The following is a 26,664-nucleotide window of genomic DNA, read 5'->3' as shown; positions in this document are numbered from 1 at the left end:
TTACTTGTTTCACAGATTCTCCATTCACAACACAGTTGACATTTTCAATGATTCTGCTTATTTTCATTGTCTTTATCTTTTTATTGATGACCTTCATACCATATCTATTACAACAGCTATTCAATTTAGTCAGAGAATCTTGCAGACTTGTAGTGGATTTATTTAGAAGGATAACATCATCAGCATAAAGCAAAGAGTTGACATTAACATCTCCAATTTTGATATCATGTTTAATGCCACTTTCCTTCATAATGTGATCCATATAGATAATGAATAACACAGAGGGGATAATGTACATCCTTGTCTCACACCAGATTTAACATTAAACCATCTTCCTGTGCTTCCTTCAATTCTAACTGCTGACTTACAACTCAAATAAAGACTAAGTATTGCTTGATATAATGCCCCGTTGACACCATATAACTGCAGCATATTGAACAGCTTCTCTCTTGGCATCTTATCATATGCCTTTTCCAAATCGACAAAACTTAAATACAGATCTTTGTTATATTCCCATTCTTTCTCGACTATTTGTCGTAAAGTGAAGATCTGATCCTGACAGCCTCTGTTTGGCCTGAATCCAGCTTGTTCTTCACCAAGCTTTTCTTCCACAATTCTTCTCAACCGTTTCTCAAGTATACTTGCATAGATTTTGCCAGGAACACTCAGTAGGGAAATACCTCTGAAATTCTCACATTCAGTTTTATTTCCCTTTTTATATATGGGTACTATGAGAGCTCTACTCCAATCATCGGGAATTCATCCCTCTGTCCAGGCTTTCTGAACTATGCAGTGCAGCCACTGTAAGACTCTTATACCACCATACTTCAGCATTTCTGGTCAAATATCATCTACTCCAGCTGCCTTTCCACATTTCAAGCCTTTGATGACTTTTTCTACTTCAAGTATGGATATGTATTCCTGATTGCATGCCTGGTCAGTGTTTTTTACCACAGTGCTGTCATCACTGCTTGTTTCATTTAGCAGTTTTTCAAAGTAATTACTCCATACTTCAAGGATATCTTTTTCTCCCGTTTTCATGTCACCTTTATCATCTCTAACTCCTTTTACAGCACTCTTTCCTCCATTCCTAAGCTTCTTCAACAACCTCCAGAATATTTTGCCACCTTCTTGATATTTATTTTCTATATTCTTGCCAAAGTCCTCCCATGACTTTTGTTTAGCTAGTTTTACACAGTGTTTAGCATTCTTGCATTTGTCTCTATATTCTCTAAGAGCACAAGCTGACTTATTTGACAGGAACTTTTGATATGCTTTCTTCTTTTCCTTCACTGCCTCTTTAACTTCCTGTGTCCACCAGGGAGTTCTGATTTTTTTATCCTTGCAGACAATCTCACCACATGTCTCTCTGGCAGAATCAATCAATCAATGTTTTCTTCAGAGTTTGCCACTGAATCTCCAAGGTTTGATTCCTGTTCTCAAACTCTTTCATTTTTTCTTCAATAATCTTTGTGTATTTTAGTCTACAGTTCACATCTGAGAGCTGCTCAACTTTTATTCGCTTTAAAACTTTCTTACATGTTATTCTTTTCAATATGAAATTCAATTTTATCCTGCTCAAGACTAAATAGTGATCATTTCGAATTTCAAATCCTCTGTACACTCTGGTGTCCTGCACCAGGGAGAAAATGTCACTATCAACAATAACGTAGTCAATGAGACTTTTCTTATTCCTAGCCTCTTCTCTCCATGTGAATTTGTGCACATTTTTATGTTGGAACATGGTGTTAGTAATAACCAGTCCATGTCCTGAGCAGAAATCCAACAGATATTTGCCATTATTATTAGCTTTGCTCTTTTCTCCAAATTTTCCTAAAATATTTTTGTATGTCTGACAATCATTTCCTACTCTGCTATTTAGATCCCCAACAAGGACCATTTTTTCATTTTTTTTTTGTGTCAGTTGCTTTTTCTAAAGCCTCAAAAAATTCCTCCACTTCTACCTTAGTAGAACCTTCTGTGGGACCATAGGCACAAATAAGTCTCATTGTCCAGTTCCCCATTCTCATATTTGCCCACATTACTCTACTTGAGACTGACTGCCATTCAAGAAGATTAGCCTCGTATTTTGTGTTGAATACTATGGCTACTCCTTCTTTTCCTTGATTGTCATTGCCTGAATATAACATTTTGTATTTATTGCTCAGAACGATCTCACCAGTTTTTGTCTTTTTTGTTTCAGTCACCCCTATTATGTCGATCTGGTACTTATCTAATTCCTCAGCTAGCTCCATTTCTTTGCCATTCAGGCTTCTTACGTTGATAGTACCGATCTTTAACTCTGGTGATGTTGAGTTGGGGTTTGTTTTCAGATTTGTTCCAGTAGCTGACTTTGCGCTGTTCGCCCTGGTTCCCTGGCGAAAACAACGGAGGCCTTGTTTAACCGGGCGATGCCCCAGCCGGCATGAAATTTTGTCATGTTGTACCATCATTCTATATTTTGGTTTAACCAATAAGAATACAATTTGGTCGGCTAAATCCCAAATTGCCAGCCCATCCTCGTCCGTTCAGTATCCAAGTAGATACCCAGCAGGGTGCACCACGAGAAGGTGAGGATTGGACATTAGGTCAGAAGCCCTGGTCGGTTCTCCGCATTCTTTTAAAGGCCATGTGGAGGTCTCCTTCAGGCATAAAATAAATAGTTTTGCTAAGAGTTTGTAGATTATTTTTCCACCCTGTTTTTAGAAGTTCAGCTATAACTCCATCCTCACCTGCAGCTTTTCCATTTTGCAAGCTTTGGATGCTCCACATAACAACTTCTTCTGGTAGAATCTGTGGTATTTCAGCCATTTAATGTGTTGTAGTTGTCGTCTTCTTCATTTAATTCATCATCCTGATATAATATTGAGTAAAATTCTTCAACTCTTTTTGCTATAGCATATCTGTCTCTGGCAATGGTCTCATCTTGTAGTTTGACTGCAACCATCTGTTTGTTGCTGTTTGGCCTTTTTGAGACTACGGTTGTTTTCGATTGATAGTTGTATGAATTTACAATTGAATTTTCTTATTTCTTCTGTGATACATTTTCTGATCGAATTCAGTGTATTCAATTTTATTCTGTAGGTTAATTGATTGTTTCATTTCTCTTCATTTCTTCATAAGCTGTTTTGTTTCTTCAGAGATTTTGTCTTGTTTCTGTTCTGTGGTACCAGCTATTTGAAGTGAGCATTGTAAAAGGTTTTGGGTAATAACTCATTATTTTCTGTAAGATCAGCATTGTCATCTATAATAAGATGTTTTTAACTCTATTGTTTAGTTCGTGTTGGAATATATCTTTTTTAATGTTGAGTTTGTGTACATCTATGTTTTGGTTTGATCTCCGAAACATTTTCTTCCTTCTTTTTGGCAGTTTATTTGGATTTTTCTGCGTATCATACAATGGTCACTTCCGATATTGAAGGTGTTTATGACAGAGCAGTCTTGAAAGATATTTTTCTTATTGCTGAGGATAAAGCCAATTTCACTAGTTTTTCGATTGGGACTTTTTCATGTTACTTTCTATGCGTTTTTTTTTTTTTTTTGAAAAATTAATTCATGATATGCAGGTTTTCTTTTTCTTGCAAATTCTATTAACCTTGTTCCTCTGTCGTCTCTCATGCCATATCCAAAATTTCCCATTGAGCTTTCATCTAAATATTGAATAACAATAAGGGTCAAAGCTGTATAACTGAGAGGAGACCTCCACATAGCCTTTAAAGGAATGCGGAGAACCGACCAGGGCTTCTGACCTAATGTCCAATCCTCACCTTCTCGTGGTGCACCCTGTTGGGTATCTACTTTGATACTGAACGAATGAGGATGGACTGGCAATTTGGGATTTAGCCAACCAAATTTTATTCTTATTGGTTAAACCAAAATAACAAATGATGGTACAACATGACAAAATTTCATGCCAGCTGGGGCGCTGCCCGGATAAACAAGGCCCCCGTTGTTTTCGCCAGGGAACCAGGGCGAACAGCGAAAAGTCAGCTACTGGAACAAATCTGAAAACAAACCCCAACTCAACATCACCAGAGTTAAAGATCAGTATACTATCAACGTAAGAAGCCTGAATGGCAAAGAAATGGAGCTAGCTGAGGAATTAGATAAGTACCAGATCGACATAATAGGGGTGACTGAAACAAAAAAGACAAAAACTGGTGAGATCTCTCTGAGCAATAAATACAAAATGTTATATTCAGGCAATGACAATCAAGGAAAAGAAGGAGTAGCCATAGTATTCAACACAAAATACGAGGCTAATCTTCTTGAATGGCAGTCAGTCTCAAGTAGAGTAATGCGGGCAAATATGAGAATGGGGAACTGGACAATGAGACTTATTTGTGCTTATGGTCCCACAGAAGGTTCTACTAAGGTAGAAGTGGAGGAATTTTTTGAGGCTTTAGAAAAAGCAACTGACACAATGAAAAAGGAAAAGTTGGTCCTTGTTGGGGATCTAAATAGCAGAGTAGGAAATGACTGTGAGCCATACAAAAATATTTTGGGAAAATTTGGAGAAAAGAGCAAAGTTATAATAATGGCAAATATCTGTTGGATTTCTGCTCAGGACATGGACTGGTTATTACTAACACCATGTTCCAACATAAAAATGTGCACAAATTCACATGGAGAGAAGAGGCTAGGAATAAGAAAAGTCTCATTGACTACGTTATTGTTGATAGTGACATTTTCTCCCTGGTGCAGGACACCAGAGTGTACAGAGGATTTGAAATTCGAAATGATCACTATTTAGTCTTGAGCAGGATAAAATTGAATTTCATATTGAAAAGAATAACATGTAAGAAAGTTTTAAAGCGAATAAAAGTTGAGCAGCTCTCAGATGTGAACTATAGACTAAAATACACAAAGATTATTGAAGAAAAAATGAAAGAGTTTGAGAACAGGAATCAAACCTTGGAGATTCAGTGGCAAACTCTGAAGAAAACATTGATTGATTGATTCTGCCAGAGAGGCATGTGGTGAGATTGTCTGCAAGGATAAAAAAATCAGAACTCCCTGGTGGACACAGGAAGTTAAAGAGGCAGTGAAGGAAAAGAAGAAAGCATATCAAAAGTTCCTGTCAAATAAGTCAGCTTGTGCTCTTAGAGAATATAGAGACAAATGCAAGAATGCTAAACACTGTGTAAAACTAGCTAAACAAAAGTCATGGGAGGACTTTGGCAAGAATATAGAAAATAAATATCAAGAAGGTGGCAAAATATTCTGGAGGTTGTTGAAGAAGCTTAGGAATGGAGGAAAGAATGCTGTAAAAGGAGTTAGAGATGATAAAGGTGACATGAAAACGGGAGAAAAAGATATCCTTGAAGTATGGAGTAATTACTTTGAAAAGCTGCTAAATGAAACAAGCAGTGATGACAGCACTGTGGTAAAAAACACTGACCAGGCATGCAGTCAGGAATACATATCCATACTTGAAGTAGAAAAAGCCATCAAAGGCTTGAAATGTGGAAAGGCAGCTGGAGTAGATGATATTCGACCAGAAATGCTGAAGTATGGTGGTATAAGAGTCTTGCAGTGGCTGCACTGCATAGTTCAGAAAGCCTGGACAGAGGGATGAATTCCCGATGATTGGAGTAGAGCTCTCATAGTACCCATATATAAAAAGGGAAATAAAACTGAATGTGAGAATTACAGAGGTATTTCCCTACTGAGTGTTCCTGGCAAAATCTATGCAAGTATACTTGAGAAACGGTTGAGAAGAATTGTGGAAGAAAAGCTTAGTGAAGAACAAGCTGGATTCAGGCCAAACAGAGGCTGTCAGGATCAGATCTTCACTTTACGACAAATAGTCGAGAAAGCATGGGAATATAACAAAGATCTGTATTTAAGTTTTGTCGATTTGGAAAAGGCATATGATAAGGTGCCAAGAAAGAAGCTGTTCAATATGCTGCAGTTATATGGTGTCGACGGTGCATTATATCAAGCAATACTTAGTCTTTATTTGAGTTGTAAGTCAGCAGTTAGAATTGAAGGAAGCACAGGAAGATGGTTTAATGTTAAATCTGGTGTGAGACAAGGATGTACATTATCCCCTCTGTTATTCATTATCTATATGGATCACATTATGAAGGAAAGTGGTATTAAACATGATATCAAAATTGGAGATGTTAATGTCAGCTCTTTGCTTTATGCGGATGATGTTATACTTCTAAATAAATCCACTACAAGTCTGCAAGATTCTCTGACTAAATTGAATAGCTGTTGTAATAGATATGGTATGAAGGTCATCAATAAAAAGACAAAGACAATGAAAATAAGCAGAATCATTGAAAATGTCAACTGTGTTGTGAATGGAGAACCTGTGAAACAAGTAAAACATTTCAGCTGCTTATGCACAATTTTTACTGAAGATGGTAAATTAAATATAGAAATAGACAACAGAATCAGCAAAGCTGGTATGGTGGGAAGCCAATTGAATAAATTCATATGGGATAAGAGAGAAATTAGCCGGAACACTAAATTAGATGTATACAAGACAGTGTTAACTTATGGATCTGAGAGCTGGGTCAGAAGTAAAACACTTGACCAAAGACTAAAGACCGCAGATATGAGAGTCCTGAGAAAGATTATAGGCATGCACAGATGGCATCAATGGCAATATCATATTAAAAAAGAGGATATTAGGAAAGAACTTGACATTGTCTGCATCCAGGAATGCGTTAGCAGAGCTAATCTTAGGTGGTATGGTCACCTAAACAGAATGGGCGAGGAAAGATTAGCAAAACAAGTGTTCTCTGCCAGGTTGGCAGCAAAACGACCCAGAGGACAACCAAGATATAGGTGGATTGATACCGTACAAAGTGCCTTAGACGATAGAAATATAAGATCTGATAATGTTGGAGTCTTGACAAGTAACAGACTGATTTGGAGGAAAATTGTAGATAGGAAGTTAGTAATGATATAATTTTTTCATATAGTACTATCATATCCTGTACACCCCTTGTGGGTGCATGGCAGGAATTTGATGATGATGATGAAGTCTCCCATTACAATTCTGAAATGATGTTTTCCTTTATTGTAGAGTTGGGATACATCAAGATAGAAGGCTTCAATTTCTTTATCAGTATGACTTATTGTTGGTGCAGACTTGGATGATCTTAAGGGTGTATCTTTTCGAGATGTGAACAACAGTACTTGCTATTCGATCGGATAGACTGTCAAATTTTATTATGTTGTTCTTCAGTTTTTTGTTGAGCAAGAATCCAACTCCACTGATTCTTTCCTTATCTTGGCCTCTATAATATAGTATGTCTCCATTTTTTAATTGAAGAATTTCTTCACTATTACATCTAACTTTGCACAGTCCAAGAATGTCCCATTTTAGTTGCTTTAGCTCTTCGGGTTTCATGTTTAACTGCCTCCTGCCATAGGTGGTAACAATCCGGCCTCTGGGGAATAAGGGACATTTTATTTCTGTCGGATTCATCTTGGAAGATTATGCCATAACTTCACCATGCTGGCCAAGTGCAGGTTGGTGAATGGCAATATTTTCACATGGGATCGCCAGTCCCAAAACCACTGGTCCACGGCTCTTTACTCAATATATTCAGAGCTGCCCTGATATCCAATGGATGGTGGTCAGGGTTTCCCCCTATCTGCCACCTAGGGGACGCTCTATCTAAGATAATCTATCTTATGTTGAAAATATTATCAATACAAGATTTTCTAGCCGTGAAGCCATTTTGTTCATCTGACACACAAAAGGCAATACCTACTTGTCAAGGTCATCACACTAATGCCTCTGTAATTTGAAGGATCACTTTTATTACCTTTTTTAAAGATGGAGTTATATATGATAATGACACTCATCAGAAATTAGATTTCCGTCTAGAACTTGATTGAACATTTTGTTATTATTCTTAGCAGCTGGTCACCTGCATACTTACACAATTCCATGGGTACCCTTCCTGGCCCAGCTGCCTTCCCATTATATGACCATGCCAAGGTATCGTGCACCTCATCTGGATCTGTTTGCTTCTGTACCCTCAAAGCACTATCTGTATTTTCCTCAAATATCCCTTCCTATTCTCTAGGCATAAAAAAAAAAAAAAGTCTGTTGTGTACCAGAGTAAAAAGACAGTGCTTCTCCCCCCCTAATTTGTCATTAAATTCAGGAGTGGATTTCATCATTTAGACAATACATATGAATTGGTGCTTATTTCTTTGGTCTCAAGAGTGTATGGACAACCAGCTTGTAATAATTGATTGGACAGAGAAACCTCCAATTAATTATCCAGCTGTGTTTTTGCAGCAAGTTTAGTTTTTGTGGCAATAAGATGAAAAGGTCAAAACTATCTTGAAAGATTCTGATCAGCAATTCTTAAGGAAGGAACAACAAGTTAATTGTTCTGCAAAAGGCAAATTGAAGACATTATACGAATGCAGATGGCAAGTGTTGTATGAAATGATACCTGCTGGTGGAGTGAAGAAACCCAGTTTGTTGCTGACTTTCCACCGCCATGAAGCATCATCCACAGTAGAAACCAATTCTGGAACTAATACAGAAAAGCTTAAAAAACACTGCTGCATTTCTAATACATTTGATGGGATGTGAAGACAATACTGGGGCAGCAAGTTGATGCAATTCTGTAAAGAATTTTGATAGCAACAATGAAGAGTAATATTAGATGTCCTTAAAATTATTATTATTATTAAATTTTTTTTTTTTTAAATATCTGATCCATACACAAAATGCCACAAGACCTATAGCACATTAGTGATATGTGTGTGTGGACAACAGGAATAGAAGAAAGGAGGAATCAGTCCACATTTTACTTGGGCAGCTGAGAGTTGTAGTCTTTGGAGAAGACAGAGTGGGAGAGACTGTTCCAAAGGGCAGAAGTAGATGGAATGAAAGAGGAGGTAGTGAGTTTCAAGATGGACTGTAAAAGGATGTTGGTTAGAAGTGGCTCTTGTTTTAATGATTTATGGAGGACAGTGGAGGAATAATAGCAGCCAATTCAGCAGAGCACTGTCCATGAAAGTATTGTAGAAGATGCACAATGCAGAAACAATGGCTGTGAGAGAGGGATTGAGGTGGGTATGTGAGAGAGGGATCATTGATTAGCTGGACTGTCTTCTTCTTCTGGATAGAAGAAGAAGCAAGCAATCTTAAAGAGGATTTTGGTGCACCACCCCAAATATGGGAACAATACTCCATGGCTGAGCAGATTTGGATTCTACATAGATTAGCATGAATCTTTTTCATAGAAGACACTACACACCATGAAGGTGTGCAGTGTCTTCTGTGAAAAAGTACACCAAGTTATTTTTTGTAGGTCAAGAAGCTATTGTTGAAATGTGGTTGTGCCAAGAGAAATGAAGTGTACTGTCATTGGCAAAGATACAGATAGGATTGGAAGTCTGTGAGAGCAGGTCATGTATATACAAGAGGAAGACATCAGGTGAATGAACAGAATCCTGGGATACTCCTGCACTGGTTGTGAATTCTGAGGAGAGGAAACCATTCACCATGACATAGTGAGCGACCAGTGAGAATGTTGATAGTCTAGTTGCAGAGTGTGGAAGGTAGATGACAGGATGGCAGTTTGTTAAGTAGCCCCCTGTATCAAACCCAATTAGATGCCTTTCAAATGTTGAGGACAACAATGTGAGTTTCTTCAAATTTTTCCATGGCATGAGTCCAGAGGTGAGGCAGTGAAAGCAAAAAAATCAGCTGTAGATCATGACTGGCTGAATCCATACTGCTGGTCACTGATTAGTTGGTAGGTCTCTAAAGTGGTTCAAGTATTGGTTGTTGATGATCTTCTCCATAATTTTAGAGAGAGAGAACAGAAGAGCAACTGAACAATAGTTCATTGGCTGACTTTTATCACCTATCTTTGGGATGGATTGGATGTGTTTTTTTGTTGTAGGGTAGATGCTATTTGAATAGGATAGATTGAAGAGGTGATAAAAAATAGGTGTTAGTTCTGGAGCACAATATTTTTAACAGAATAAGTGGGATACCATCAGAACCAGATGCCTTGTTTGTGTTCAGGTTATTAAGGATTCTCAGATTTTTTCTGTCAGAAGACTATGGGAGACATCATCAGTACAGGAATTTGAAGAAAAGAGTAATGCCAGTAAGTTAGGATTGTCATTAGGTAACTACACTACAATTCTGATGTGTGAGTGGTGGAAACCTGTGTGGGCAGAAGTTGTGCCCAATGGCCTTAGTAAGGGATCAGAAGGAGCAACTGCCATTTGGACAGGAGGCACAAGTTTGCAGCATTTGGTCCTTTCAAAGTCTGACTTGCATAGTCCACAACTGTTGCAAGCTGCAGTATAGGCAGAGTTGGTAGCTGGAGTTTTGGTCTAGAGCCATTTGTGGTAAGCAGAGGATCTTTTTTTTTTTTTTTTTTTATAGCATTGGCATATTTTTTTTGAGAACCAAGGTGGCAAAGTGGAATAAGGAATGTTATTCCACTTTGTTATTATAAATTCTGTTATTTGATCTAAGCAGGCGTTTGGATCAGACTACTACCATTGAAAGGAGGAATATAAGTCAAGGTCCTCCCAGCTGGCATCTTTGTAGTGCCAAAGGACATGAAACTGTGAATTGGTGGGGGAAGGTTGTTCTGTGGCAAGAGACCTGTATGAGGTTGTGGTCTGAGTGACCAAAAGGAGACAACCATAGTATACCTGTAAGAGGAGCTTGTTATGAAGAGATGAAGTGTATTGGCAAATTGGAATGGGTTGTGAGGTATTCTGGTAGGAAGATTGATGATCTGAGATAGGTCACTGATGATGAGAAACACCTCAGCATCCCTGTCTGCTTGATCTGTGAAACTGGAGAAGGAGAGCTGTAGACAGTGAAGTCCCCAAGAAGGATGATCTCACTATTGGGATATTTCGACTGCAGAAAGTCAAGCTTTAAAGAGAGCATAAGAGAAGGGTAGGTTGATTTGGTATAGAAATTTTGAGCCAAAGCAGATCAAACAGTGGAGAATCAAGGAGTTGGTTCTGATGAATGCACTAGTGCCACCCTTATGGTAGAAAGAGCTGTGTGTAGTTTGGATAGTGGCTGTTGAGGTTGCCAGTTGGGGTTCTGATAGGAATAGTAATTATGGTGTTAAATCATGAATGAATGAGTTCATGAAATAAATACGTATCACCCTCGATTTAACAAGTTCGCCATTTCCCAAAGACTAAGTGTGAATCAGGAATAATGCTGTTTGAGTAAATAATGCATTATGTTCTAAATATGTAATTTTCACCTACAGCTTATATGTTAAAAATGTGTACTATATGATATTTTCCTTGTACCTTGAAATATTGCAAATGGGTCTAGATACATTTAGTAGAACTTAATCCCATTATCGGTAATGCTGCCGCCGGCTACAATCGTGTATTGAAATTTGCAAGTCATTCTTGGGTGTGGAAATTATCTGCCAGTCGCTTTGATAGTGCTGCTCATCATGCACGTGTTCTGTCTCGACTGCCGGATTCCTATTTGGCACTTGTGGCTTGCGATACAAAAGCTGATTTGATAAGTGAGTACATCCAATGAGTGGAGATAGTGGGAGATATAAAAATTAATTACCTGACCTGGGAAGGCTCTCTTGTTCCTGATTTTCATGCTAGATGTGTTGTCACAGGTGAACCGCTGATGTTCATATCTCGGAGCTCTCGGCACGAATCACCTAGTTCTATGACTTAGAGTTGGTACTACGGAAGCTGTAGTTCAACAAAGAAAAACTAAGTCCAAACAGGCGATGTCCAAGGAGTGCTCTGAGATTTCTAAAGCCATGCAGCCAAGTAATCCTGAAGTCTACTGTGATGAAGGTCTATGCTGATAACGAGGAAGGCCCATGCAAGGAAATCTGCGAATGCTATGTTGGCCCGAGAGCAGTAATAACAGACAAGGAGCTGAAGAGACTATATAGGGACACTCACTTTGTTTCCGAGGAATCGCAATAGAAGTTGATGCTATCCAGAACCTAGATGTGTTGTAAGTCACCAGTACGCGGTAAGAGAAATTTGATTCAATTTTGTCTCTGCCTTAACTGGGGATTAAATAATGTTAAATGAATAGGCGCTTAATAAACGGAAAGCCAAGGCAAAACTTTGTTCCGAATGAATGTATCTAGAGCCTGAAGTCATTACCTGTGATTGTATTATCTGGATTTATAGTTTATTCCACGAGAGGAATGTTCTTAATCTAATAAGACTGTATGTCCCTAGAGAAAGTATTAGAATAGATATCTGAGTGATTTGTCCCTTTGAATGAGTTGTTTAACATAGAATATTTGTACTAAGTTACGTGTGATTGACAAAGAAATTGTTTGCCTAGAAGGTGCATTGTACCCCATGTAAGTGCATTAGTGTAACATGTTATTCCACTGGAATACATGAGATATTGTTCAGTTGATATTGAATTACAATGTGCTAAGTTTAAGACATGCTTATGAATGCACTTTTATTGATGAACTTGGAGATAGCATAAGGATTAGTGTGTACTTAGTAGAGGACTTTTGTTTGTTTTGTTATATGTTTTGAGGAAATTGAATTGTGTTTTAATTTTGTTTATAGTTTCTTTGTGTTAGTACCTAATTGAATGCAGCATAGGCGTTTCTTTGTTAGATGAGTAGAACCCTAAAGTTATCTTGAGTGAATTTCCTTATTTCTAGAAATTGATATATCTTTAGAAAACACACTACAAGTATAATAAATGTCCTTTGTTTTATGCATAACCACATGCTTGCCTGAATTCTATTCACTGCACCATTCATAAAAGTATTCAGATCTTAGCAGGAACCCAAGGTAAAAAGAAAGACTGAGTAACTTCGGCCACTTCTATATAATTAGAACATTATTGAGATATTTAAGGGATCCTTAACTTAAATAAAAAGTGTTATTGTACCTATTGATTAATTTTTCCTTGAGGCTATTTTTCATAGCATCTAGACATAGAGTGGCGCAGGATAATATAAATTTTCTCTATGTTAATAAGGGAATATTTTAATCAAATTAAATCATTAAGATGTATTTTTCTACTAACTTCTGCTAAGTGCAATACTTCTGGAATAGGTAAAGACTGCAACCTTTTGGAAACTAACTACAAGGATTGAGTTATAAGAGGCAGAGTGGATCGAAAAGACTTCCCAAGTATCAGATATTGTATATGTATTTAAATGCTGGAGTTATCGCATATACACAGTAAAAAAAAAGGGGGTCCACAACACTGGTTTAGATGACTGTAGGTCATGGTGGTGCACATAATTTATACTGCTGTTTAGGCCATGGATGTTGGTGAAGTGGATATGGAAACTTTTATTTTGTTAAGAATTAGTGTTGGTGGGTTGTTTCGTTGGATTTGTGTTGTTTTTCATGCTTTTTTTGGTGGGATTTTTAATGTTTATGTTTGGGTTTTTAAAAAAAAATTTTTGATGGTTTTTTAAACTATTTGTTGTGGGAGAATTAGCATATAAGACTAATTAATTATCTTTTTTATATTACTGTTTATATAACTGTTAGTGTCCACCCCGATTTAACTTCTGCAGAACACTACGATGTACATCTTATGTAAAGGGAGCTCGGTACATAAGAAAATGCAGTATTCAGTTTAGTTATTAAGGTTTGTCTTTATGTTAACTTTATTTAAGAAGTTAGTATCATTTACATGACATAAAGAACTAGATTTAATATATATATATATATATATATATATATATTATAGAAAAAAAAAATTTACATGAAGGAATTAAACTTTCTCCTACAGTAAACTTAAACACTCTCTTTGCTGACGACCAAATAATAATTACAAATTCTAAAGATAACGTACAGAAAGCTATTTTAGATCTAAATGAGATATCCAAAGATTATGGTATGATAATATCAACAGAAAAATCAAAAACTATGGCCTTTAAAGGACAAGATCCAGCAAGAACTAAAATAGTAATAGATAACAAGATCTTACAACAGGTGAATTCATTTAACTACCTAGGATGTATGATCACATATGAAAATGAAGAAGATATAAATGCAAAAATTGCAAAATATTTAAAAATAACAGGTGTAATTAACTCTATATTTAAACCAAACCTAGTTCAAAAACAAACCAGACTAAAAGTATACAATACATTAGCCCTACCAGTCTTCATGTATGGAAGCGAAATCTGGACAATAAAACAAAAAGACAAACAAAGATTAACAACAGCAGAAATGAAGTTATGAGAAAAACTGCAAAGTATACCCTATTTGATCACAAAAGAAATGAAGAAATTATGAAAGCATTAAACCAAGAACCAGTAATAGAAAAAATTAAAAAATATAAACATAAATGGAGGGAACACGTTCAAAGAATGAAAACAGAAAGATTACCAAAACAAGCCTTAAAGTACATGCCATTAGGAAAAAGAAAACCAGGACGTCCTCTTAAACAACGACTTCTAAGGCTGGAACAGGCCATGCTAAGCCTAAATCCTTGATACGCATTATGATGACATATATATTTTGATTTACAATTGTTTTCTTTAACAGTTTGCTCAATGTGATTCATATGGAAAAGTCATCATGGAGAACACTGACATATCTAATTTAAATAGCAAAATATCTATCTGTATAGCCGTCAATTCCAACTCCTGAACTCCAATTTAAATATAAGCTGCATATAGCTGCCTTTTCAAGATCAACAACTTCATGATTACATTCCCATCATAATTTGTTTAAACTGTTTGTCTCAAAAGTGACAAATCCAACTGTATCCAACTGGTTCTTCAACAAGTATCATTTCCCTTAACTCTTTTCCTAAGTATGATTGCATATCTCTCTTCTGAAATACTCAGAGAAATTACTCTAATTTCCATGCTGTTAATTTAATTAAAATCCTACTGACTTTTAATGTTCAGAAACAGATGAAATTAACTTTCTTGGAAGATATCTGATTAAATTTATGACATTTCATGGAATGAAAATGGTGCAAGGAATGAATTCAACAATATCATTTTTTAACATCAGATTGTTATTTAATTAATTTCTTGAACTATCTTCATTCTAATAAATTAAATTTTGGCAAATTAGCAGTGAAATGCACAATTACACATGTAAGATCACATGTACACACATTCATTATGAACTGAAAAAAAAAGAAAAGAATTATTACCCTGCAAGATTTCGTTTCCAAAGGGCATCAGGTTTGAACTGTCCTGTATCTATCCTCATATCCTGTTCCCCAATGTTTTTTAAAATTTTACTTGAAGATCCTGGCTGTTTGCTGTCCATTGCTAACAATGTATTGACTGCATGAACAGGTAGACTGTGCTCACTGCTACTACTTTCACTTCCTATAAATATGAAGTATGTTTTAAACAATCTTTCATAAATATAAAAAAAAAAGCTTACACACAATACTTATATAGGCAAAACCAATAACTCTAATAGTTAGAGTTAGAGTAAACATTATAGTTAGTGGTTAAGCACAACCACTAACTTTAATGTAATAAGTAAAAATATATTCTCACAACTGAATTTGCATTCCACTTTACTTGCAGGTGAAGACACTGTGCACTGACACATGAAATTATTTTATATGTACAATTATACAGTCTGATCTCATTAAACTATTACAACCTTGAATCGCTCTGAATGCTAAATGACAATCTAATTTCATAATATTTGCTTTATTCAAAAAGGATTTATTTTGAATATTTATTATAACTCAAATAGGATCATTTATGACAAACCACTTGGCTTAAACCACAATGTAAAATGATAGAACAATATCACAGAATTTCATGCCAGCTAAGGCATTGCCTGGGTAAACAAAATGCCTGTTGTTTTCATCAGAGAACCAGGGCAAACAGCACATAGTCAATGACTGGAAAAATTTCCAGAATATATCCAATTGCAACATCAGCAGAGTTCAAGATTGGTCATATCAACATAAGAAGCATCAATGGAAAAGAAATGGAACTAGCAGAAGAACTGGATAAATACCAGACCAATGTAATAGGCATGACTGCAACAAAGAAGACAAAATATTATATTCAGGCTTCTAGCAGCAAGGCTTATACATTGGTTAGACATAACTGGTAATTAGTTTATGGAATTAACAACGCAAATGAAGTATATTAATTAAAGGTAACTTTGATGAATCACTTCTATATTTCGGCAACGTCACATTGCCATCTTCAGGAACATAAAGATATGGTATGTGCATGCAGGCACTAACACAAAGCAAATGAGGAAGAAAGCAAGAAACTAATATTGTTCCTAAAGTCCTAATGGTGCCCTCTTGCGGGCTAATTTGGTAGTCTTGGCTGTTGGGCTGAAGTTCTCATAATGTAAGTCTCCCAAATTTGGGGTAGTTTCATGCACCCAAATTTGTTGAGGTTAGGAACGTTTTTTAGAGCTGCTGAAGATTCTTTGAATAATCTTTCGTATTTAAACTTGCTGCGATGAATTATTTTTGTTTTCTTCCAACGAATTTTATGGTGGGTATCTAAGGCATGGTCTGCCAGCCCAGAGCGGCTGTACTGGTGAAACCGGATGTAGTCTTTGTGTTCTGAAATCCTGATATTAGTTGTTCTGCCTGTTTGGCCAAAGTAGGACAATTTGCAGCTGCAAGGGACCTGGTATACACCAGGTAGGTCTAGGGGAAGTGGTTGGTCTTTGGTAGAGCAGATAAGGGATGCCAACTTTTTATATGGTCTGTAACAGGAAGTAAGGTCATATTTTTTGAGGATATTGGTTATTTTCTCAGAGGTGCCCTGGATGTAGGGGATGGTGATAGACTTGGTGTAATCTTTATTGTGAAGGGGGGTTGTGGTTTACTGGTATTTTTTGGATTTTTTTGGGGTTATAGCCATTGGCTAAGAAAGTGTTCAGGATGTGGTTTAGTTCAGTAGTCAGGGCCTTGTCATCTGAGCAGATTAATTTTGCCCTGTTATATAGTGTTTTTATAACCCCATATTGTTATGAGGGGGGGGGGGATTTCTGGTGAATGTATCGGCCAGTATGGGTGGGTTTTCTGTAAACAGAGAAAACCAAAGATCCATTAAGCTGGCGGGTGATTAAAGTGTCTAGGAAGGGGAGGGTGTTGTTTTCCTCTTTTTCTAAGGTGAACTGGACTCTGGGGTGTTGGTTGTTTAAGTGTGTTAGGAAGGAGTGGAGTGTGTCTGAGCCATGTGGCCAAATAGTAAACACATCATCCACATAACGAAGCCAAATAGTGGGTTTTTGTGGGGCGGAGTTTAAGGCTTTCTCTTCAAATGTCTCCATAAAGAAATTGGCCAAGGGTGGGGAAAGTGGTGAACCCATGGCTGTCCCCTCTATCTGTTTGTAGAACTTTCCTTGCCAAACGAAATAGCCTGAGTTCATTGTGAACTGAAATAGGGCTGAGATATTGGGAGGAAACTTGGCTTGGATGAGCTCAAGGGTTTCTATGAGTGGGACATTAGTGAATAGGGAGGAGACATCAAAACTGACCATTATGTCAGTGTGTTGGAGTGTGAGGTTTTCTATACTGGCTTTAAAGTGGGCTAAGTTTTTTATGTGTGATGGTGTGTTGTCAGTATAGTGTGTGAGCGCTTTGGCCAAATGTTTAGCTAAAAAGTATGTGGGGGAATCAATGCCATCCACTATGGGACGCAATGGCACATTTTGTTTATGTATTTTTGGGAGTCCATATAATCGGGGGGGGTCTAGAGTTATAAGGTTTAAGTTTGTTGGTGACTTCCACAGGAAAAGAAGTGACTTTCTTAAGGAGTCTGTAGAGAGTTCTAATCTGAGAGCTGGTCGGATTGTATTCAATGGGGAGGTAAGTAGTACGGTCTAGTACTAAAGCATTTAGCTTACCTTTGTAGTCTTTTTGATTGAGCACCACAGTGGCGCTTCCCTTATCAGCTTTGGTGATTACTATTTTTTTGTTGTTTTTCAATTCTTGTAGGGCTGCATATTCGTTTTTGGATAAGTTGGTTTTTGGAGGTTTGGCTTTAGTCAAAACACTGACTACATCCAGTCTTACGTTGTTGGCGATATGGTTAGGCAGGTTGCGAATCCCACGCTCTATTTGGATCATGATTTCTTCAGCAGGTATCCTTTTAGGAGCTAGGGCGAAATTGTGACCACGTGAAAGTGCGGTGAGTGCTTCAGGCTTTAAAACTGCCGACGAGTGGTTGACTACAGTGTTGAATGGTGGCTGTGGCAAGGAAGTAGAATTCTTCGTCAGGTTTTCGTATTTTTTCATGTGCCGACTACGTATTTTATCAAATTCTTTTCTTGCCGATGAGCATGAGATGTCATGAAGTATTGACCACAGATCACGGCCGAGTGTATTCGAAAGCTCTTCCTCTAGCGCCCGTAAGGTTTTGTTTTCGTCGGCAAGGAGAACGCGCATCGCGGTAATTTGTTCTCTTAACAGGGCGAAGCTAGTGCGGTTATAAATGCGTAGAGCTTTCTCTGAAGTAAAACGGTGCTTCAATTTGACACAATTAGGGATCACTTTGTTATCACGGCAGCGTTTTAGGAACGTCAGATGATTTATTTGCCTCGATATCTTCAAACTCAATTTGCCGTATAGACGGGCCTTTCGTGCGATTGCATCTCCGTGGATGATCAAAGTATCTAAGGCATGGTCTGCCAGCCCAGAGCGGCAGTACTGGTGAAACCGGATGTAGTCTTTGTGTTCTGAAATCCTGATATTAGTTGTTCTGCCTGTTTGGCCAAAGTAGGACAATTTGCAGCTGCAAGGGACCTGGTATATTATGGAGACATTTGAAGAGAAAGCCTTAAACTCCGCCCCACAAAAACCCACTATTTATAACATATAAAAATAAAATAAAAAATAAAAACACTATATAACAGGGCAAAATTAATCTGCTCAGATGACAAGGCCCTGACTACTGAACGAAACCACATCCTCAACACTTTCTTAGCCAATGGCTATAACCCCCAAAAAATCCAAAAAAATACTAAAACCAGTAAACCCCCCCCCCTTCACAATAAAGATTACACCAAGTCTATCACCATCCCCTACATCCAGGGCACCTCTGAGAAAATAACCAATATCCTCAAAAAATATAACCTTACTTCCTGTTACAGACCATATAAAAAGTTGGCATCCCTTATCCACTCTACCAAAGACCAACCACTTCCCCTAGACCTACCTGGTGTATACCAGGTCCCTTGCAGCTGCAAATTGTCCTATTTTGGCCAAACAGGCAGAACAACTAATATCAGGATTTCAGAACACAAAGACTACATCCGGTTTCACCAGTACAGCCGCTCTGGGCTGGCAGACCATGCCTTAGATACCCACCATAAAATTCGTTGGAAGAAAACAAAAATAATTCATCGCAGCAAGTTTAAATACGAAAGATTATTCAAAGAATCTTCAGCAGCTCTAAAAAACGTTCCTAACCTCAACAAATTTGGGTGCATGAAACTACCCCAAATTTGGGAGACATATTACGAGAACTTCAGCCCAACAGCCAAGACTACCAAATTAGCCCGCAAGAGGGCACCATTAGGACTTTAGGAACAATATTAGTTTCTTGCTTTCTTCCTCATTTGCTTTGTGTTAGTGCCTGCATGCACATACCATATCTTTATGTTCCTGAAGATGGCAATGTGACGTTGCCGAAATATAGAAGTGATTCATTAAAGTTACCTTTAATTAATATACTTCATTTGCGTTGTTAATTCCGTAAACTAATTACCAGTTATATTCAGGCTATAACAATCAGGGAAAAGAAGGAGCAGCTCTCATAATTAGAGTATTCAACACTAATTATGAGAACAATTTTGAGTGGGGGAACTGGACAATGAGACTTATTTGTGCCTAAAGTCCCACAGAAGGTTCTAGTAAAGAAGAAATGGAAGAATTTTTTGAGGGCATTAGAGATGGCAGCTGACACAATGAAAAAGGAAAATTTCATCTTTGTTGGAGATCTAAACAGCAGAGTAGAAAAAGGTTAACAGACATACAGAAATGTTTTGGGAAAATTGGGAGAAAAGATTAAAGCTAATAATAATAGTAAGTACCTGCTGGATTACTGTTCAGGACATGGACATGCTTCACATGGAGAGAAGATGCAACAAATAATAGAAGTCTTACTGACTATGTTATTGTTGATAGCAATGCTCTCTCAATGGTTCAGGACACAAGAGTATATAGAGGATTTGAAATAGGAAATGATCACTATTTAGTTTTGAGTAGGATAAAATTGAAAAGAAGAGGGTGTAAGAAAGTTTTAAAACAAATTGAAGTTGAGTAGCTTTCAGAGGTAAATTGTAGAAATATAATACACAAACATCATTCAAAAAAAAAAAGTAAGATTCTTGTCATATTCCAAAAATTTCTAACTATTTGTTTTAAGTGAAAACAAACTTGGCCTGAACCCAGCTTATTTATCTCCAAGTTATTCTTCCACAGTCTTTCTTAACCTCTTTTGAAGTATGTTTGCCTCTGTAATTCCTTTGTAATTTTCACATTCAGCTTTATTTCCCCCTCCCCCCTTTTTTTTCTTACAGATGGTACAATGAGAGCTCTACTCTGATCAAGAAATCAACCTTCTGACCAAGCCATCTGAATTACACAATGTAGTCATGGCAAAGGGAGAAAAGAGTACCATATTTACTTGAATATAACTCGCCCTCGTGTATAACATGCACCACTGATTTTAATTTATGAAATAAGAAATTAAAAAGTTTTGCATATAACTTGCACATGGAAAATTTTAAACACGTTTATGTTGAGGAGATAACATGTTCCCTGCGGTAAACAACATGCCCTCCCCAATAGTCACTATACTGCAGACAGAAGAAACACAAGTAGTTTTATTGTATCACTAAATGAGGTACAGACATTTGCAGTTAGTGTAATATATTTCTCAACAAATAGTGCAATTAGAGATAAATGAGGTAAAAACGGCACTAACTAATGAATCACAATGTCTCCTCCCTAAGAAACAATGCTGTATAGACTCAAGCAAAACCACACGTGGCTTTGCTTGAGCAAACACAGTATCTAACTAAAAACTATTGTCCAATTTTTCAATTACATGAAATAAGTATTTGTTTGATTGCATTTGAAATTTTCGATGTCATTAAGACAGATCACAAAGGCTAACTTCAAATTCAATAAAATTCAGCTGAAGGGTTGAAACTGCTTCCGTGTACACAAATGGTAATTAAAAATTCTGTTGGAACGATAAACGGGCAAAACACCACCCCATTGTGAATGTGGGAAACTAAGAAATATATTAGTAAATGATATTATGGCAGTTTCAGATATGGAATTCGGTTCAAAAGAATTAGTATTTCAACTATACAATTGCTGGCTTGCCTTTGACGATGGGTTGCATGATCTTTTGCTAATACCACACCAATCATATCCATGTCTTCACAGCTGCTCTATCTCTGCTGGCCTACCATTGAAATAATGGGAAAGAAGATGATGCTATTTACGTAGATGACGATGCACACAAGGAAACCGCTCTCGAAACCAGAAGTAGCGATAGCGAATAGAAGATTCTTGGTAAGTCATATCATTTTCAGTTTTTTCCTGAAAACTTTAGTTTCCAAAAATTCCTGCATATATTTCGCACCACGATTTTTCAGCTTTAATTTTGGGGGAAAAAAAGTGCAAGTTATATTCAAGTAAATATGGTACTGTAACAGGAATTAGAGATGATAAAGAAGGACATGAAAACTGAAGATAAAGATATTTTTGATGTATGGAGTAATTACTTTGAAAGATTGCTAAACAAAAGCAGCACTGACAGCATGGTGGTAGAAAACACTCAACAGAAATATCATTTAGAATATATATATATCTGTACCTGAAGTCAAAAGAGCTATCACAAGCTTGAAATGTGGAAAGGCAGCTAGAGTAGATGATATTTGACCAAAAATGCTAACATATGGAAATAGAAAGTTTTACAGTATTTTATTATCATCAAATTCCTGACATGTACCCTCAAGGGGTGTACAGGATATGATAGTACTACATGAAAATACATCATTACAAACTTCCTATCTACAATTTTCCTCCAAATCAGTCTGTTACTTGTCAAGATTCCAATATTATCATTATCAGCTCTTATATTTCTATCGTCTAAGGCACATTGTACTGTATCAATCCACCTATATCTTGGTCTTCCTCTGGGTCGTTTTCCTGCAAACCTGGCAGAGAACACTTGTTTTGCTAATCTTTCCTCGCCCATTCTGTTTAAGTCACCATACCACCTGAGATTAGCTCTGCTAATGCATTCCTGGATGCTGACAATGCCAAGTTCTTTCCTAATAATCCTCATTTTTAATATGATATTGCCAATGATGCCATCTGTTCACGCTTCTAATCTTTCTCAAGACTCTCATATCTGCGGTCTCTAGTCTTTGATTGAGTGTTTTACTTTTGACGCAGCTCTCAGATCCATAAGTTAAAACTGGTTTGAACACTGTCTTGTATACAGCTAATTTAGTGTTCCGATTAATTTCTCTCTTATTCCATATGAATTTATTCAATTGACTTCCTACCATACCAGCTTTGTTGATTCTGTTGTCTATTTCCATATTTAATTTACCATTTTTTAATCTTCACTAAAAATCATGCCTAAGTACTGAAATGTTTTACTTGTTCCACAGGTTCCCAGTTCACAACACAATTGACATTTTCAACATTTCTACCTATTTTCATTGTCTTTGTCTTTTTAATGCCGACCTTCACACCATATCTATTACAACAGTTATTCAATTTAGTCAGGGACTCTCGCAAACTTGTAGCGGATTTATTTAAAAGTATAACATCGTTCGCATAAAGCAAAGAGCTGACATTAACAACTCCAATTCTGATATGATGTTTAATACCACTTCCCTTCATAATGTGATCCATATAGATAATGAATAACAGAGGGGATAATGTACATTCTTGTCTCACACCAGATTTAACATTAAACCATCTTCCTGTACTTCCTTCAATTCTAACTGCCGACTTACAACTCAAATACAGACTAAGTATTGCTTGATATAATGCCCCATTGACACCATATAACTGTAGCATATTGAATAGCTTCTCTCTTGGCACCTTGTCACATGCCTTTTCCAGATTGATAAAACTTAAATACAGATTTGTGTTATATTCCCATGCTTTCTCAAATATCTGTCGTAAAGTGAAAATCTGATCCTGACAGCCTCTATTTGACCTGAATCCATCTTGTTCTTCACCAAGCTTTTCTTCCACAATTCTTCTCAACCATTTCTCAAGTATACTTGCATAAATCTTACCAGGAACACTCAGTAGGGAAATACCTCTGTAATTCTCACATTCAGTTTTATTTCCCTTTTTATATATGGGTACTATGAGAACTCTACTCCAATCATTGGGAATTTTCCCTTCTGTCCAGGCATTCTGAACTATGCAGTACAGCCACTGTAAGACTTTTATACCACCATACTTAAGCATTTCTGGTCGAATATCATCTACTCCTGCTGCCTTTACACATTTCAAGCCTTTGATGGCTTTTTCTAATTCAAGTATGGATATGTATTCCTGACTATATGCCTGCTGAGTGTTTTTTACCACTGTACTATCACTGCTTGTTTCATTTAGTAATTTTTCAAAGTAATTACTCCATACTTCAAGGATATCTTTTTCTCCCATTTTCATGTCATCTTTATCATCTTTAATTCCTTTTACAGCACTCTTTCCTCCATTTCTAAGCTTCTTCCACAACCTCCAGAATATTTTGCCACCTTCTTGATATTTATTTTCTATGTTCTTGCCAAAGTCCTCCCATGACTTTTGTTTAGCTAGTTTTACACACTGTTTAGCTTTCTTACATTTGTCTCTGTATTCTCTAAGAGCACAAGCTGAGTTATTTGCCAGGAACTTTTGATATGCTTTCTTCTTTTCCTTCACTGCCTCTTTAACTTCCTGTGTCCACCATGGAGTTCTGATTTTTCTATCCTTGCAGACAACCTCACCACATGCTTCTCTGGCTGAATCAATCAAGGTTTTCTTCAAGGCCACTTGCCACTGAATCTCCAAGGTTTGGTTCCTGTTCTCAAACTCTTTCATTTTTAATTCAATAATCTTTGTGTATTTTAGTCTACAGTTCACATCTGAGAGCTGCTCAACTTTTATTCGCTTTAAAACTTTCTTACATGTTATTCTTTTCAGTACAAAATTCAATTTTATCCTGCTCAAGACTAAATAGTGATCGCTTCCAATTTTAAATCCTCTGTACAGTCTGGTGTCCTGCACCAGGGAGAAAACATCACTATGAACAATAACATAGTCAATGAGACTTTTTTTATTCCTTGCCTCTTCTCTCCATGTGAATTTGTGCACATTTTTATGTTGGAACATGGTGTTAGTAATAACCAGTCCATGTCCTGAGCAGAAATCCAACAGGTATTTGCCATTATTATTGGCTTTGCTCTTTTCTCCAAATTTTCCCAAAATATTTTTATATGTCTGACAATCATTTCCTACTCTGTTATTTAGATCCCCAACAAGGACCAACTTTTCCTTTTTCATTGTGTCAGTTGCTTTTTCTAAAGCATCAAAAAATTTTCCTCCACTTCTACCTTAGTAGAACCTTCTGTGGGACCATAGGCATAAATAAGTCTCATTGTCCAATTCCCCATTCTGATATTTGCCCACATCACTCTACTTGAGACTGCCTGCCATTCAAGAAGATTAGCTTCATCTTTTGTGTTGAATACTATGGCTACTCCTTCTTTTCCTTGATTGTCATTTCCTGAATATAACATTTTATATTTATTGTTCAGAAAGATCTCACCAGTTTTTGTCTTTTTTGTTTCAGTCACCCCTATTATATCGATCTGGTACTTATCGAATTCCTCAGCTAGCTCCATTTCTTTGCCATTCAGGTTTCTTATGTTGATAGTACCGATCTCTAACTCTGGTGATTTTGACTTGGGGTGTGCTTTCAGATTTGTTCCAGTAGCTGACTTTTTGCTGTTCGCCCTGGTTCCCTGGCGACGCCCCAGCCGGCATGAAATTTTGTCATGTTGTACCATCATTTTGTATTTTGGTTTAACCAATAAAAATATAATTTGGTTGGCTAAATTCCAAATTGCCAGTCCATCCTCATTCGTTCAGTATCCAGGTAGATACCCAACAGGGTTCACCATGAGAAAGTGAGGATTGGACATTAAGTCAGAAGTCCTGGTCGGTTCTCCGCATTCCTTAAAAGCTATGTGGAGGTCTCCTCTCAGTTATACAACTTTGACCGTTAAGCACCCCACAGTATTTACACTGCATAATTCAGGTCTAGTCAGTAGGTCGAATTCCAGAAGATTGGAGTAGAGCACTCTTAGAACCCATCTATAAAAATGGGAATAAAGCTGAATGTGAGAACAGAGGAATTTCTTTACTGAGTTTTCCTGGTAAAATTTATGCAAATATTCTTGAGAAATGCCTAAGAAAAATTGTGGAGGGTAAGCTAAAAGAAAAACAAGCTGGATTCAGGCCAAACAGAGATTGTCAGGATGATATTTTCACACTAAGACAAATAGTTGAGAAATCATGGGAATATAACATGGATCCTTATTTAGGTTTTGTCGATCTCAAAAAAGCATATCACAAGGTTCTAAGAGGAAACCTGTTCAAAATGCTCTGGTTATATGGTGTAAATAGGACATTATACAATCTCCATTTGCATTGAAAATCAGCAGTTAGAATTGAAGGAAGTACAGGACGATGATTTGATATTAAGTCAGGTGTGTGACAAGGGTGTATGTACATTAGCTTCACTGTTATTCATCATCTATATGGATTACATTATGAAGGAAAGCATTATTAAACCTAATATCGAGATTGGAGATGTTGGCCTCAGCTCTTTACTTTATGCAGATGATGTTATACTCCTAAATAAATTCAGGACAAGTCTGTAGAATTCCCTGACCGAATTAAATAGTTGTAATAAATTTGGTATGAATATCAGCATTAAAAAGACAGACAATGAAAACAGGTAGAAACATTGAAAAAAAAAATCAGCTGCATCCTGAATGGAGCAAGTAAAATATTTCAAAATATAGAACAAGTAAAATATTTCAGCAATTTAGGTGCAATTTTTTTTTAGTGAAGATATCAAATTAAATTTGGGTGGCTTTTAAAGGTAAATTTTAGACTTGGCTATATAAACATTATTGAAGAAAATTATCGAAGCTGGTATGGTAGGAAGTCAACTGAATAAATTTATATGGAATAAAAGACAGATTAGTCAAAACACTAAACTAGCTGTATATAAGACCATGTTCAAACCAATTTTACTTATGCATCTGAGAGATGGATTAGAAATAAAACTCTTGATCAAAGACTGAAGATCACAGATATTCGAGAGCTAATCTCAAGTGGGGTGGCCACTTAAACAGAATGGGAGAGAATAGATTAGCTAAAGAAGTGTTCTTTGCCAGGATGGCAGAAACCCAGAAGAAGACCTAGATATAGGTGGATTGATGCAGTAAAAAGTGCCTTAGAAGATAGAAATATAAGATCTGATGAATTTTCCTCTAGATAACAGGCTAATCTGGAGGAAAATTGTTGATAGGAAGTTAGCAATGATGTAACTTTTCATGCAGTACTATTATAAGATACTGTATACCACCTGAGGGTACATGTTAGGAATTTGATGATGATGAAGTATACCTCCATACTTAAGCATTTCTGGT

The 26,664-nt window shown here is 36.8% G+C and overlaps 1 protein-coding gene across 4 annotated transcripts in view; it reads right to left on the bottom strand.

The window, feature by feature from the left end:
• Positions 1–26,664, bottom strand: part of pkaap (A-kinase anchoring protein pkaap) — a 234,259-nt gene that overhangs the window by 65,234 nt on the left and 142,361 nt on the right. For all 4 annotated transcript variants that reach the window (XR_016550095.1, XR_016550093.1, XR_016550094.1 and 1 more), the window contains one exon: positions 15,128–15,308. Coding sequence is in view for 1 of the 4 variants with exons in the window: in XM_090410637.1 (XP_090266763.1) it covers positions 15,128–15,308 (181 nt within the window). In the remaining 3 variants the exon portion in view is untranslated. The remainder of the gene's footprint in view (positions 1–15,127; positions 15,309–26,664) is intronic.

The sequence above is a fragment of the Typopeltis vanoorti genome, chromosome 2 (assembly GCF_054136105.1).
Source record: "Typopeltis vanoorti isolate ZY-2024b chromosome 2, IOZ_Tvanoo_1.0, whole genome shotgun sequence".
NCBI classification, from domain to species: Eukaryota; Metazoa; Arthropoda; class Arachnida; order Uropygi; family Thelyphonidae; genus Typopeltis; species Typopeltis vanoorti.
This window is presented reverse-complemented; position numbering and strand designations above follow the sequence as displayed.